The 12,673-nt window shown below is 39.9% G+C and overlaps 1 protein-coding gene across 1 annotated transcript in view; it reads left to right on the top strand.

Moving 5' to 3' along the window:
- The window catches only part of REEP2 (receptor accessory protein 2), an 11,252-nt gene extending 1,853 nt beyond the window's left edge, over nt 1-9,399 (top strand). Inside the window, exons 2-7 of the mRNA XM_009993476.1 lie at nt 4,717-4,793; nt 6,267-6,387; nt 6,942-7,055; nt 7,423-7,570; nt 7,835-7,992; nt 9,331-9,399. Of these exons, the coding sequence (XP_009991778.1) occupies nt 4,726-4,793; nt 6,267-6,387; nt 6,942-7,055; nt 7,423-7,570; nt 7,835-7,992; nt 9,331-9,399 (678 nt within the window). The 5' untranslated portion in view covers nt 4,717-4,725. The remainder of the gene's footprint in view (nt 1-4,716; nt 4,794-6,266; nt 6,388-6,941; nt 7,056-7,422; nt 7,571-7,834; nt 7,993-9,330) is intronic.
- The last annotated feature ends 3,274 nt before the right edge of the window (nt 9,400-12,673 follow it).

Genomic DNA, 12,673 nt, shown 5'->3' with positions numbered 1-12,673 from the left:
CCAGGCCCCGAGCGGCAGGGCCGGGGGAGCTGCCGCGGAGGCTTCGTCCAGGGAACGGGGGCTGGTTCTCCTCGGGAGGTGCTGAGTGAGAAGGGAAAGCGGGATAAACGCTGCAGTCTGCAAGCATTTGAAAGTCCAGGACAAGTTGTTTCGTCCAGCTTTATCCTTATTCCGTGTCCTTTTATTGGTTTTTCAGTGCTACTTTTCTTTCAAAAAGCTGGGTAGTTTTTCTTGGTTTGTGTCGTGGTCTCAGCCTTACTTATGATCAGTGTTTTCTGTTTGTCAAGGACTGCATCCTCCTTTCTGGGATAATTTCCCCTTCTCTGTCTACATAATTGTTACAGTTACTGTATTTAAAACACTAAATGTATGTCATCTTCTTAGTTGATCAGTAGGAACAAGAGCTATTAGGCTTATGGGTGGAATGAGTTTCTCTTTATCCACAGCGAGGAATAACCTAACGGAGAGGACAGATAACATGGGTGGCTGGGATGTAACTTGTCAGTATTGCTTTGTGGTGCAGTCTGGGACTCTTCATCCCGCTGGCTTCCTTTGCTCCTTACAGAGTGACAGGTCATCGATAGATATTGCAGAACACAGTCCTGTTGTGTTTCAGACTGGCCTACACGTTTCCTGTGTGTTGGCTTAAAATTCAGCTCACTGGTTTTTGAAGGAGATGCCAGCAGAGGTGACGCTCCTGCTCATAGGGGGCAACCTTACAAACCACAACATCTGGCGCAGGTGTTGTGGTTTTTTGGGTTTTGTTGGTTGTTTTTTTTAATATTGTCTCAGCAGAGAAGTCTGAACCTGAATGTTCAGGATGCTTTGATAACTGATACAATCTTTTGAGTATTAAAGATGCAGTCAGAATAGGATGAGCCTTACTAAACTTGGAAGTTTTTGTGTAATAGTAGAAACTGAAAAGAAAGCATTAAAGAGGCTGTCTGAATAATTGCACGATCCTATGATTTCATAGCTAGTTATCTTTGAAGCTACGTATGAAGTAGTATCACATTACTGTTATGTTCTCGGACCTTCTTTTCTTCTTTCCTTCCAATTGCCTATGACCTTCATTTGTTGCATGAAATTCTTATTTTTAACCAGAATTTTATCTTGGCTCATCAATTTCTGTCCTGGAATGATTTGTGTTTCCATTACAGAATCCATGTTGACTTTAAGACAGACTCAGATTTCAGAGTCTTAAATTGTTTCGTTGAGAACTTGAGAGCAAAAAACCAAAAGCATCTCACTTTTCGAAACTGTAGCATACTTGGTCTGGAGCTGAAAGACCCATTAAATATGGAGTCTGTGAATTTGTAGTCATTCCTTACAGTAAGAACCAGCTTATTTTTTTGTGGGTAGGTTAGCTGTTGAGGTACATAAATGTTGTGGTTTTTTTAATAATGTAAACATTGTATTGGTCTGGTTTTCTTTAGGTCGGTGTTACCTAAATTACTGTAATACTTCCCTGACATAATTGGGAAAAAGAAATGCGATACAATACTTGAGTATCTTAAAGCTGTCTTACCAATAGTATTGACTAACCACCTGTTACAAGCCCCACTGGGACTGATGTGGAAAAGTATGACATTCATTTTTCAGTTTATTTTAATGCTTCATCAATGCAGTTTTCTTGAAGTACGTAATTCTGGATTGCTGCAGCAGAAAATGGTTTTTACTTTCAATGAAAATACTGGAGTTGGTTCGAGAAAATGTATTTGACCTGCAAAAGCTGATCTTATGTATAATTTATTTTTCCTTGAGAGGACTACCTCACAAATGAGCATTTAGATGTTGGACTGCCATCTGCCTAATTCACTTATCTTGGGAGGGCTTCCTCCTTCTCAAGATAAGTGGAAAGATGGGGAGAAATAGTTTGTTAAATACAGGAAAGGAGCCTAATATCTGTATAAACTGCTCTTCATGTGAAAAGTCAGTGGAAAACTTGGATGCTGTGCTGCATATTTCCAAAGCCAGCTTACTGAAGGAAAAAAAAACCAACAAAACAGTAAAAGGAAAAGTGGTTTCATCCTCACTCAAACCCAGGATATTAATGGAGAGTTAGCTGAAGTTGGTGGTCATCAGTTTGAGCAGCAAAGACCTGTCTCCTTTTTAATGGTTTGAAAACAATATGTAGCCTGGTTTGGCCCTCAGTTTTTGAAGGTGCTTGTAATCTGTGAATTACAAACATCATAAGAAAAAAAATCAGTTATTCTTCCCCTCTGCTTTCTGCTCGTCTGCTTTCTGGTCGTCTGCACCTCAGGGACTTCTAGAGCTAGAAGTTGCATCCTTCTAGTTTATTTATGAGCTATCTTTGTTTTTTACTTTGGCTGTTGAATGTAGGGTGAGGGGTGGTAGGAGGAGACAGGGCAAGAGACCTGTGTTCCCGGCATCCAAGATGTGAACACACGGTTTATTTAAACAGTAACAAAGCAGCATTTTCTGTTCTTCTCGCTTAGTCTTGTCATATTCCTGGGCATTCTGTCAGCAGACTGAAAAAGTCTGAGGAGCACTGAGCTTATGGTTTCATCAGGCTGCCTACAGTGACCACTCCCAGGTGGCATGAGCTAATTTATGTAACCTCAATAGTTTTCACTAAGAAAAAGCTTATACTGTAAGTTCATTACTTCCTATTAACAACATTTAGTGACAAAATGTCAACTGGAGATCAATCAGTATAGATCCCTTTCTGAATTCTTGAATCAACTCATACCTAATCTTCTGGATAGAGAATTATCTTCTGCACCTTTTGTATTATTATTATTCACAACCTTTTCCAGATCTTTCATGAAGATGAGCAGCACAGATCTCAACACTGATTCCTGTGGGATTCCACTGGTAACTTTCCTCATTGTGAAAAATGGCCACTTATTCTTATCCTTTGTTTCCTCTCCTTTAACCAGTTGTTAATCCATAAAAATCCCTTCCTTTTTATCCTTGATTTAGTTTCTTTGAGTGTTCATTTAGGCCTGTTGGAAACTCTGAAACTCCCTATGCTCTGTCTGTAAGGGAAGCACTATAGGAAAAGCTTAATGGAAACTTTTAAGAAATCTGCTGTATTTGTGAGGTTAATTTTTTTTTTCTGAAAAAAAACATCCAGTATATTCCTTATTATGTTATATATATCTAAGTATCTGCTAATTGCTTTTATTGTTATTACCTTAATTTTAGTTAATACTGAAGTATGATTTACTGGTACGTTGCTTCTCTGAAATCTCTTGGCTGTTGGGATCCCTGTGGGTAGCCACCTTTGATTTGTCGTTATTCTCACACTTTCATATAAGAGCTGATTTTTGTTGATGCACTGAGAGGTAACCATACGTTTCATGGAGTTGCTTTAGAAGTTAAGTGAATGAGTCCTGGTTCTGTCCAAACTGTTGATATAATAAATAAATAAATTGTATATAGATATACATTAAAAAGGTAGTAGAGTGCCATAAAATACAAGTGATTTGGGCTTCTAATCACTGTCTTCAAAACCATTCATTGTGTTAGGGGGCTGCAAGCAGCATAATCGCATTGTGTTTTGTAGAAAGCTTTGGAGGTTCTTTCAAGGACAGATAGTCAGATTTTCCAACACATGCAAGTTTGGGGAAATACCTGCTTTTATAACTTCATTTCCTGTAACGAAGACTGTTGCTAAATTATTAATGTAATTTATTTATATGGATTAACATGTGGATTTAATATGTGGAATTTCCTTGATTCAGTTTATTTCTTCTTTCCCACTGTTTATGACACTGATAGTGTTGGTTGATTTTTAGCAAAGGTGACCTCTTCACTCCACTTATAAGCTACTTAAATTTATTGTTACTTCTTAACAATAAAGAAAACTGGCAATTACCTGTATAAAATAATGACTTTTCTGCTAATGGGAATTTTTGGGTAGCAGTTTTTATAATTCAGCTGATCCCTCTTTAGTGATAATTGGCCTGTAGCCAAGAGACTTGTTAGTAAAACAGCAGAGTGTGTACGTTAGGAAGGAATTAGTTGATGTTTGTTTTGAAAGAAATCTCTACTTCACCAGAGAAATGTGTGAGGAAGTAGGGAGGGAGATGACAGGCATACAGATGTGCCATAATAACAAGAAGGACACATACATTATACTCAAGACCTTAAATAAGAAAAGATTGATGTTGCATGTTCTTTGCTATCTTACCTCTCCTAGTGAGCCTTTATTTAAAAAGAAAAGAGAAATGTAATTTCTGGGAGTAAAGATTAAGGCAAGGAATGCTTATTAATGAGTTGGAGCAAAATACTCTGTCATTTTGGGTTATTTCTTCCCAAGAAGAATCATTAAATCAAGAAAATACAGGGCTACGGTTGAAACTAAACTTTTCCATATGTGTATTTGTATATACGTTTATTAAAATAAGGATAACATATGAAAGACTATAACTTCTTAAAGTGAATCGCTTACTCTTTCTTTAGATAGTTTGTTTGTGACTTTAACGCTGTTGCATCATCATGTTGTACAGGGCGTGCATTCATCAGTGTGTCTGTATACATTTGTCTATTTAGGCCACATTAATCCTACATGTTTCCCCAGACTATAATGTACCATTTGGTATGTGACCCTCTCCATTACTGATTATTTATGCCTTCTTGTTGTTAAATTCATCTTAATGTGTGGAGATGCTGAGACATTTTTACTGAGATGTTTCACTTTTTTTCTGGGTTCTGATGGATGTCTGTTGAGTGACTGCTCTTTTGCAGGTGAAGTGGATGATGTACTGGATTGTGTTTGCCTTTTTCACCACTGCAGAAACACTCACAGACATTGTTCTCTCCTGGTGAGTTCTTCCTTGATCCCGTGTTGGTGGTTTTTGTGTTTTGTTGTGTTTCTTTTTGTTGGTTGTTGTTTTGTTTTTAAGGAAGAGCCCAGTAGTGTTAGGATGCCAAGAAAAAACTACCTCTCCTTTAAGATTTTTCAACCACCATGAAGAGTCTGCAGGTTTGCAACAGGTCTGTGGGTAGCAACAGCTGTCTTAGCTGTTTCATCTCCTGTTTTAGGTGTTTCATCTCCTGTACTTGCAAACAGTTAGGATAAATACACAGTATCTGTAAGAGGATCTTCATTTGTTCAGAATATAAAACATTTTTGTGAAGCTGTTAATGTGACCTGGTGAAGTCTGAAAAGTGGTGGTCTAAAAGACATTTTGATAAGAAAGCTGGTAGAAGAAGGGACCTGTTTCATTTTGCAAACCAGTTGTATGGAAGAGCAGATCAGATGCATGTCTGTGCTCTGAGTGGTGTTTTACATGAAGAAATCATCAGCTGCTAGCATGGAGCTGTTTTGGAGGAAGCAAGTTCTTAATCCTTTCAGTGCTATGTCATGCTAGGCAAAATGGAGTCCTCCAACAATGACGAATCATTATATGTCTTCAACTGAGGCTTTGGAACAGGTTATCTTAGTGTCTTCATTGCTTTAGTGTTTGAGCTTTGCATGCATCTCTGAAAGAATACTAGTCAAGAGCTGCATCTTTTAAAGAGATATGAAATGGCTATGTATGCCTTATGAAAGTGCTCAGCAGTTTTGCATTTTCCTGCATAAACTGAAAAGCAGACAAAGATCTAAAAAGTACAAGAGCTTTGGCTTGTTCATGTGCTGAAAGTGGACCATTGAAAACAAAAGTCTTTTACTACTAATGGAAACAATAGGAAGTTTGCATTCACTTGTTTCTGTATCTTCCCAGAGACTTTATTGAGTAAGAGGTTAGAGATTAAAGACTTTTAACATGCTGCCTGCTCTTTTTCATTTACACTGATCCTTTTTTTGTGTCTTACCTGAGGAGTATCTACTGGAAGTTTCAGATGTTGAGCCATCAGCCTTAGCAGGAACTTGAGATTTATTGAGATGAACAGTTGGAAACTTGGGAAAATGAAAGGGAACCTAATGTGATATTAACATGCAGTGGATGCTCTGAACAAACCTCAGAATTATGAGAGTAGCTATCAGATTGTGATTTGGTGTGTTTGCAGGGCTGAGAGATGCCCTGTTTATGGCGTTTTCATGGCTATGGATGAAAGACTAAATGAGACTCGAAGAAGGTATGTCCTAGGATTCCAAAGAGGGTTCTGCTGTTCTGACTTGATATATGGATTCTTTGTTTCTGAGCCTTTATCTTGCCTTTGCTCTTACTGCCTCTGCTGCTCTCTACCAGTTTTCTCCATCTGTCTCTGTGCTGATCTTGATTCCAGTTCTCCATCTTTCTCTCTCTCTTTCTCTCTTGGGTTTTTTTTTTTTTCTTCCCTCTTTCTCTCAGGTTTCCTTTTTATTTCGAGCTGAAAATCGCATTTGTGATTTGGCTGCTCTCCCCTTACACCAAGGGCTCCAGTGTCCTCTACAGGAAGTTTGTGCACCCAACGCTCTCCAATAAGGAGAAGGTACTTGTTTGTTGTTAGAAGATACTGACTTGTCTGGGAGTTGACTGACTTCTAACTCAGTTATGCAACAATCAAAACTGAAATGCGTGAATCATGCTTGTGTTGACATTAATGGATGTAGGATGATCCTGGCTTTGTCATACTGTAGCTTGCTGGAAATTGTCCTGTAGCCAGTAGTTTGCCTAGTGCATAGAAAGCATGTTTGGCTAACTCAGTGTCATGAGCCCTTATCGTCACTGTCAGTAGTTAAGCTCTTTGAATCATGATAAGAGCAGCATGTTCTGTAGTCATGCTGTTTTTTCACATTGTCAATATAAGCAAATGATTTGTTTCAGTTGTTACGATTTGGAGACAGCAAACTTTAAGTAAAAGTTGAATTTGCAAGCTTTCTCTAAGTGGCAGGGAAACTGCAGTTATGTGGTCAGTGATTGCTGATGCTAGTAGTGGGGATAAAAGTGTCCAGAGGAGCTTGGGTTTTTAAGGGGGATGGTGGGGAGACTTTGGTTGTGGTAGTAACAAAGAGCTGAATGCCTCCTTCCACATTGCCTTCCTAGGAAATTGATGAATACATTACTCAGGCTCGTGACAAGAGCTACGAAACCATGATGCGAGTTGGCAAGAGAGGGCTAAACCTTGCTGCCAATGCAGCAGTTACTGCAGCTGCAAAGGTAATTCAACACTTTCTATAACATTTGGAAATTCCCCAGCAGTTTAGTTTTTCGTGCCAGCGATTAGTGCCATGGTTCTGTTAGGGATGCTGGTACTTGTTGGCACCAAGCTACTTTTCCTTTCCTCCAGTTTGTCTTGCAGTTAATCCCAAAATGGAGGGAGAGTGGTCTGGATTTTGCTTTATCCTCTTCCCCATTGGTCCTTGGGAGCGTGCTTTTCTTTTTGCCCTCTCTGTTGCGTTGGGTTTTCTTTGGAGTACCCTACTATGGGGAATGGGGCACCTTTCCTCTTCCTCTGAATGATCCTGTGTGAGATGATCTTGGTGAAAGTAAAGTACCTGTGATCTTTTTTCTTACATCCTCTTAGGGCCAGGGAGTCTTGTCAGAGAAGCTGCGAAGTTTCAGCATGCAGGATCTCACTCTAATCCGAGATGAAGATGGTTTACATATGCAAAGCCATGAGCCACACCTGCACCCATCTGGTGGGAGTCTTCTTGAAACCATTGAGGATTCAGGTACATAACATCAGGAGTGAAGGAGGGGTTTGCTGGTCTTTTCATGCATTTGTCTCAGCAAGACTACAAGATTCCAAATTATCTTGGAGAAGTTATGTTGTATTTCCTTGTCCCCTCCCATCTACTAACACATCTCTGTGCTTTTGGATTATCTTTCTCAAGGGTTGTTGACATTTTCCTTTCACGTGGTCCTTCAGGATGGTCCATTTTAGGCTTCATGTGTTTTTACAAAAGTATTAGTTAAATTTTTCTCTTATTTCTTAGCTTCCTGTTACTCCTCAGGAGAGGAGAGCAGTGTGGCACAGAGGTCTGATGGAACCCCGTCAGAGACTAGAACAGACCCATCAGATGAAGATGCAGGAGACAAACTTCCTAAACGTACCCAGAGTGTCAAAACTCCTAAGAAGATGACAAAAGCTGAGGTGAGCTGGTGTGTAAATTTCCAAGACAGACATTGATTTTTGAGTTTTGTTGGAAGGCTCTGGCTTCATAGTCTCAGTGCATTTAAAAGCTGCTTATATAAACCTTGTGGGACTAAGTCTTTACTAGCTGAGTCCTACATCAGAGGACTTGCTGTCCACTTGCTATACTAGTCTCTAGCTTTTGTGTTTTGGTCACGCCTGTAAGCCTCTGTCATAACCCAGGATCCAGCTTTGCTTTCATTCAGGTTTTGTGATATTTGTAACATTTTGTTGACTACGTCCTTTCTCCTGTCTGTTATGGCCTAAAGATATACTAGTGTGACAACCTGTGACAGACACTTTCTGTGCATCTAAAATCCAACAGTTCCATACCCTCTTTAAGCGTTCCTGGACTTCTGCCTGTTAGATACGGGGAAAATGTAATTCCCCCTCAGGCTTCTTCCAACCCCAAGGTTTTATCTTGAAGTTCGAGTAACTGGTCGTTGTTGAGCTGTGCTGTCCATGTGACCATGTGCTTTTTGAGGTGCTACTTTCCGGGTTTTCACTTGTACTTGAAGATTTCCTGTGGTTTGATTTATAGGTGACAAAATACTTCTGCTTTTTGTGAAGTTGGGGTCCTATTTGCTTGGTTTGACCCAGACTCCTAATTTTATTTTTTATTTTTTATTTAAGATAAAGAGTGCTATATGACTGGTTCCCATTGTGGAGCTTTTCAGGCTAAATATTAAATAATTTGGATGAAAGCAATTGCTTAGAGCATCGTTTTAAGTCATACGGTTAACTTGATTTTGCGGTTTGCAGGACGTCTTTGCATGTGATGAATTGCTGTTTGTTAACAGAGTCACAGAATAGTTGAGGTTGGAGGGGACGTCTGGAGAGCATCTGGTCCAACCTCATGGCTCAAGTAATGCCACTGGGAGCTGGTTTCGCAGTACCCATGTCCACATGGCTTTTGAATATCTTCAGGGATAGAGATGTATGTCTAAAGATGCATGTAATGTCAGCCTGGATAATTTTAAATTCCCAAGGCTTAATTCTGAGTTGACACCTCTGCTTTCTTCTCTAGCATATTATACAGGAGTAGGGAAACAAGAGGAACAAAATTTCATTCCAGGCTTCCTACTGAGGAATTTTTGAAGTGATACTGTGAAAAGACAGTTATCACACTATTTCTAACCAAAACCAAATGGTTAAATAGCCTTTTTGCAACAACAGATGACAGGAATAGGCTGTTGCAGTTGTTGTGTCCTATTTTCACTCTATTCTTACATCTTCCTGTTGGACATTTAGGTGTTGAAGTAAACTAAACCAAGATGCCTTCTCCTTCTTTCTCCTCAGCTTCCAGCACGAAGTGTGAAAGCGCGTCCTAAGAAGAAAGCTGCTCTTGCTTCTGGCGAATCATCCTAAGGAGACCTCCCTCTCCCCAGCACCTGTCTCCATCCCAGGATTTGCCTGTTACTTTTGAGGGGAAACTCTCCAAAGAAAGGGAGCTGAGATTCATTACATAACAGATGCTGCTTTGTAGAGCTCATTCCAAGGCAAGGGTGAGACTGGGATTCAGAAAATGTAGGGGATACACATCCTCTGGAATGCTCTCCTTTTTGTCCCTCTGTTGGAGGGAATGCTGATATGTCTGTACATAACCTGTTGCTTTGGAATTCCCAATGTTTAACCCTAGCTGGGGAGAATCTTCCTGGAACAACTGACTAGGGATAGAGACATCCATTGCACAAAAAGCTGGAAAAACATTAGACGCTGGAGTTCCACAGGGGTGGGTGGCTCCCTAAAATGTCTTATCCTACTCTGGGTGTTCTTCTGCAGCTGTGTTGTTAAGAAGTGCCCACCATGATTCATCTTCCTTAAGAGTGGACTGTATTTGTCATGTGCACCCCCTTGGAGAAGGTGACTGAAATGATGTATGCTGAGTGCTTGAACATAAAGGATTAGCTCATGGGAGAAAAAAGCTAGATTCCCATTACTAGTACTGCAAGATGAAGAGATTGGGGGCGGTGTGTGTTTGTTTTTTTCTGGAAAATGAATGAAGATAATTGAAAAACTGAATAATGAAGAAAGCATGCTGTTACATGCACATGTGATGGAGTAGATACAGCTATCTGTAAGAGGTAACTATTGAGAAGGAAAATTGGGCATCCATAAGATTTTGGCTCTTTTTGAAGCTGCTTGAATTTTATTTTGGGTCTGTTTGCTTTGATTCCTGGGAGAGCAGCAGAGTGAGGCAAGTCCTAAGCAGTGGTAAAAGTTGGCAGGGAGACTTGCTTTGCCATGTAGTGGTTGAACTCTTGTCATCCTGATGTGTGTTACTACAGACAAATTCTTTCATTCTAGAGGACAGGAAAGTCTGGCTCAATTTAGTCTGCAGGCATACTTGAGAATTTCAGAAGCCCTTATCTCTCAGATGTAGGACATCCAGACTTCAGGGCACAGAACTAATAAATAGCTAGATGATATGGGAATGTCACTAATTCCAGGGTTCTGAGGGATAAAAAGCAGGGAGTAGGGCACCATACTGTGATGAATCGGTCCTCTTGCTTTATCCTTCTGCAGCCCTTGCACAAATTTTTGTCTGACCATGTGCCATATTTATAAATGTCCTGAGAATTGAGCAACATGTAACACTTGGAGCAGAACTACACTGAATATAGAATGTGTATCATGGGAGTGAAATAGCAGTACTGAAGAGAAAATTTGCATCGTGCCAAGCCATCCTGGATTCTCTGTGATCTGTTGAACGTTGTTAAGGGGAAATGCCACTGAACACAGTGCAGCAGTATCAATGGGAACTTGAGCTGAGTAGGATTACTGTTGAGATCTGTAGTAGGGGAGTTGTCTAAATGAATACTTGATGGTCTTAGTCTTCACTGAAACTAGTTATCAAGGGGACCTGACTCCTCCATTCCTAACTGAAGACCAGTCTTAGCTCTGGGTGCAGACATTTGTGTTTGCTCACATCTTTTACTGTCACATTTCTGAAATCATGGTGGATTCTTCACAGAGCCTGGTGTTTTGCTGTTGACAACATATAGAAGCACTTCTGCAAGTAATGTTACATGAATATTTCTGTCTTGAAGACAGACCCTTCAAAAGTTTGTAAATTTGAAGATTAGGACTGAATTTTTTTGTTTCAAATTGTCTTGGTGGCAGATTGTTATGAATTGACTCATTATTTTATGAAACCAATTAAGTTGGATTTACTTTTATTGTAGATTTTAAAAACTGAAGTCTTGACGGACCAAAACGTGCATCTTCTCAAAAACATTTGTCCTAAATCATCCACAAGGCCTTATCCGGAAGCCAGTAGAAAATCCGTGATTTGGCTTTGAGTTTTGAGTTTCACCGGAAAACATTATTTTGTTCTTTGTTAGCAAATATTGTATACGTGTCTCACCAGTACATGCAGAGGCATTTCCTGAAGCAGGAATTCTTTATGTTGCCAAAGGAAATTCTTCTCTTAATACCAGGGATAAAAATCTTTGCTGTTTACGTGGAAGATTCAGTTGTTAGGAATTGCTGTCCTAGGTTTAGCTGTACTGAACAAGATAGAACCATTCTTGTCTATATATCAAGTATCTCTATGACCACAAATCTTGGGTATTTTTTTAAAATTAAAGATTCTAAAGCAAATTACTTACATAAATCATTGTGAGGGGCTTGATTTGGACACCAAGTATTGGTTAGTCTCCCCTCATGCTGATCTTCATGCCCTTCCCGTGTGCATGTGTTGTCATAGTCTCAGATGACTCAATTTTCTTACAGTAACTTTCCAGAATGTATTTTAGAATCAGTTCATTTGTGGTATCTCTTCCTGCTCTGAAGCACAGGGAGAATTTCTTAAAACTGCATTTTGGCATTTGGATTTACCTTTGTTGTCCTGAGCTAGCTCCTGTGCCAAGTATCTTTTACTTAGCGTTGATGCTTGATGTCATCAGTCAGTGGATAAGTGTGGGTCGGTCTTACTCTCACTTTTCTTCTCCTGGGGGGTGTAGTGACTTCTGGTTGTAAGAGAAAGTCTGGAGTAGAGTCAGGGACTACTATCTAGTGTGTGAGATGAAGCTGATGATTGACATTAAGCACCAGAACTTGCACAGAGCAAGAGCAGTGTCTTGGCACAGACACTATATTCTTCTTCCAGTACAAATGTGACTTCTAGATTGTGCTCTGCTTGATCAAAGCCTCTGCAGATCTGCTACCACCCATGTGACCTCTTGGGGAGTTTCTAGATATAGTTCTGCTCTGGATGACGTGGTCTTGCATAGAAATTCTCTTGTTAATGAGAACGCTGAATGTGCTGTTTTGACAAAATGCTTTTATCAGCTGTTGTTCAGTGTTTTGAGCAGGAAATGCTGGAATGTAGTTTCTCTTCAGTGTTGTCTGTCGACTTTGTTGTGAAGTTAAGCAAATGGTAAAATCTTCCCCAAGCAGTGGAACCCATCATGCTCAGTAGGTGTTTATACCCCTGTCCTAGTGTGTCTGGGCATGGGGAGAAACACAGTAAGAGCAAAAATGGTACCTGAAGTTGGAAGAGATGGGGTGTGTGGTGGTGGTGGTTTCTGTCTGTCAAACTTTTTGTGCCTAAAAATATTCTAAAATACCTGTACCATGAGATACAAAGTGAAGGCATGACTGCCTTTTGGAAAGATTCGTTGTACCTCCACTCCTTATA

Source organism: Chaetura pelagica, unplaced genomic scaffold (assembly GCF_000747805.2).
Source record: "Chaetura pelagica isolate M959 unplaced genomic scaffold, ChaPel_1.0 scaffold543, whole genome shotgun sequence".
Taxonomy (NCBI): domain Eukaryota; kingdom Metazoa; phylum Chordata; class Aves; order Apodiformes; family Apodidae; genus Chaetura; species Chaetura pelagica.
This window is presented reverse-complemented; position numbering and strand designations above follow the sequence as displayed.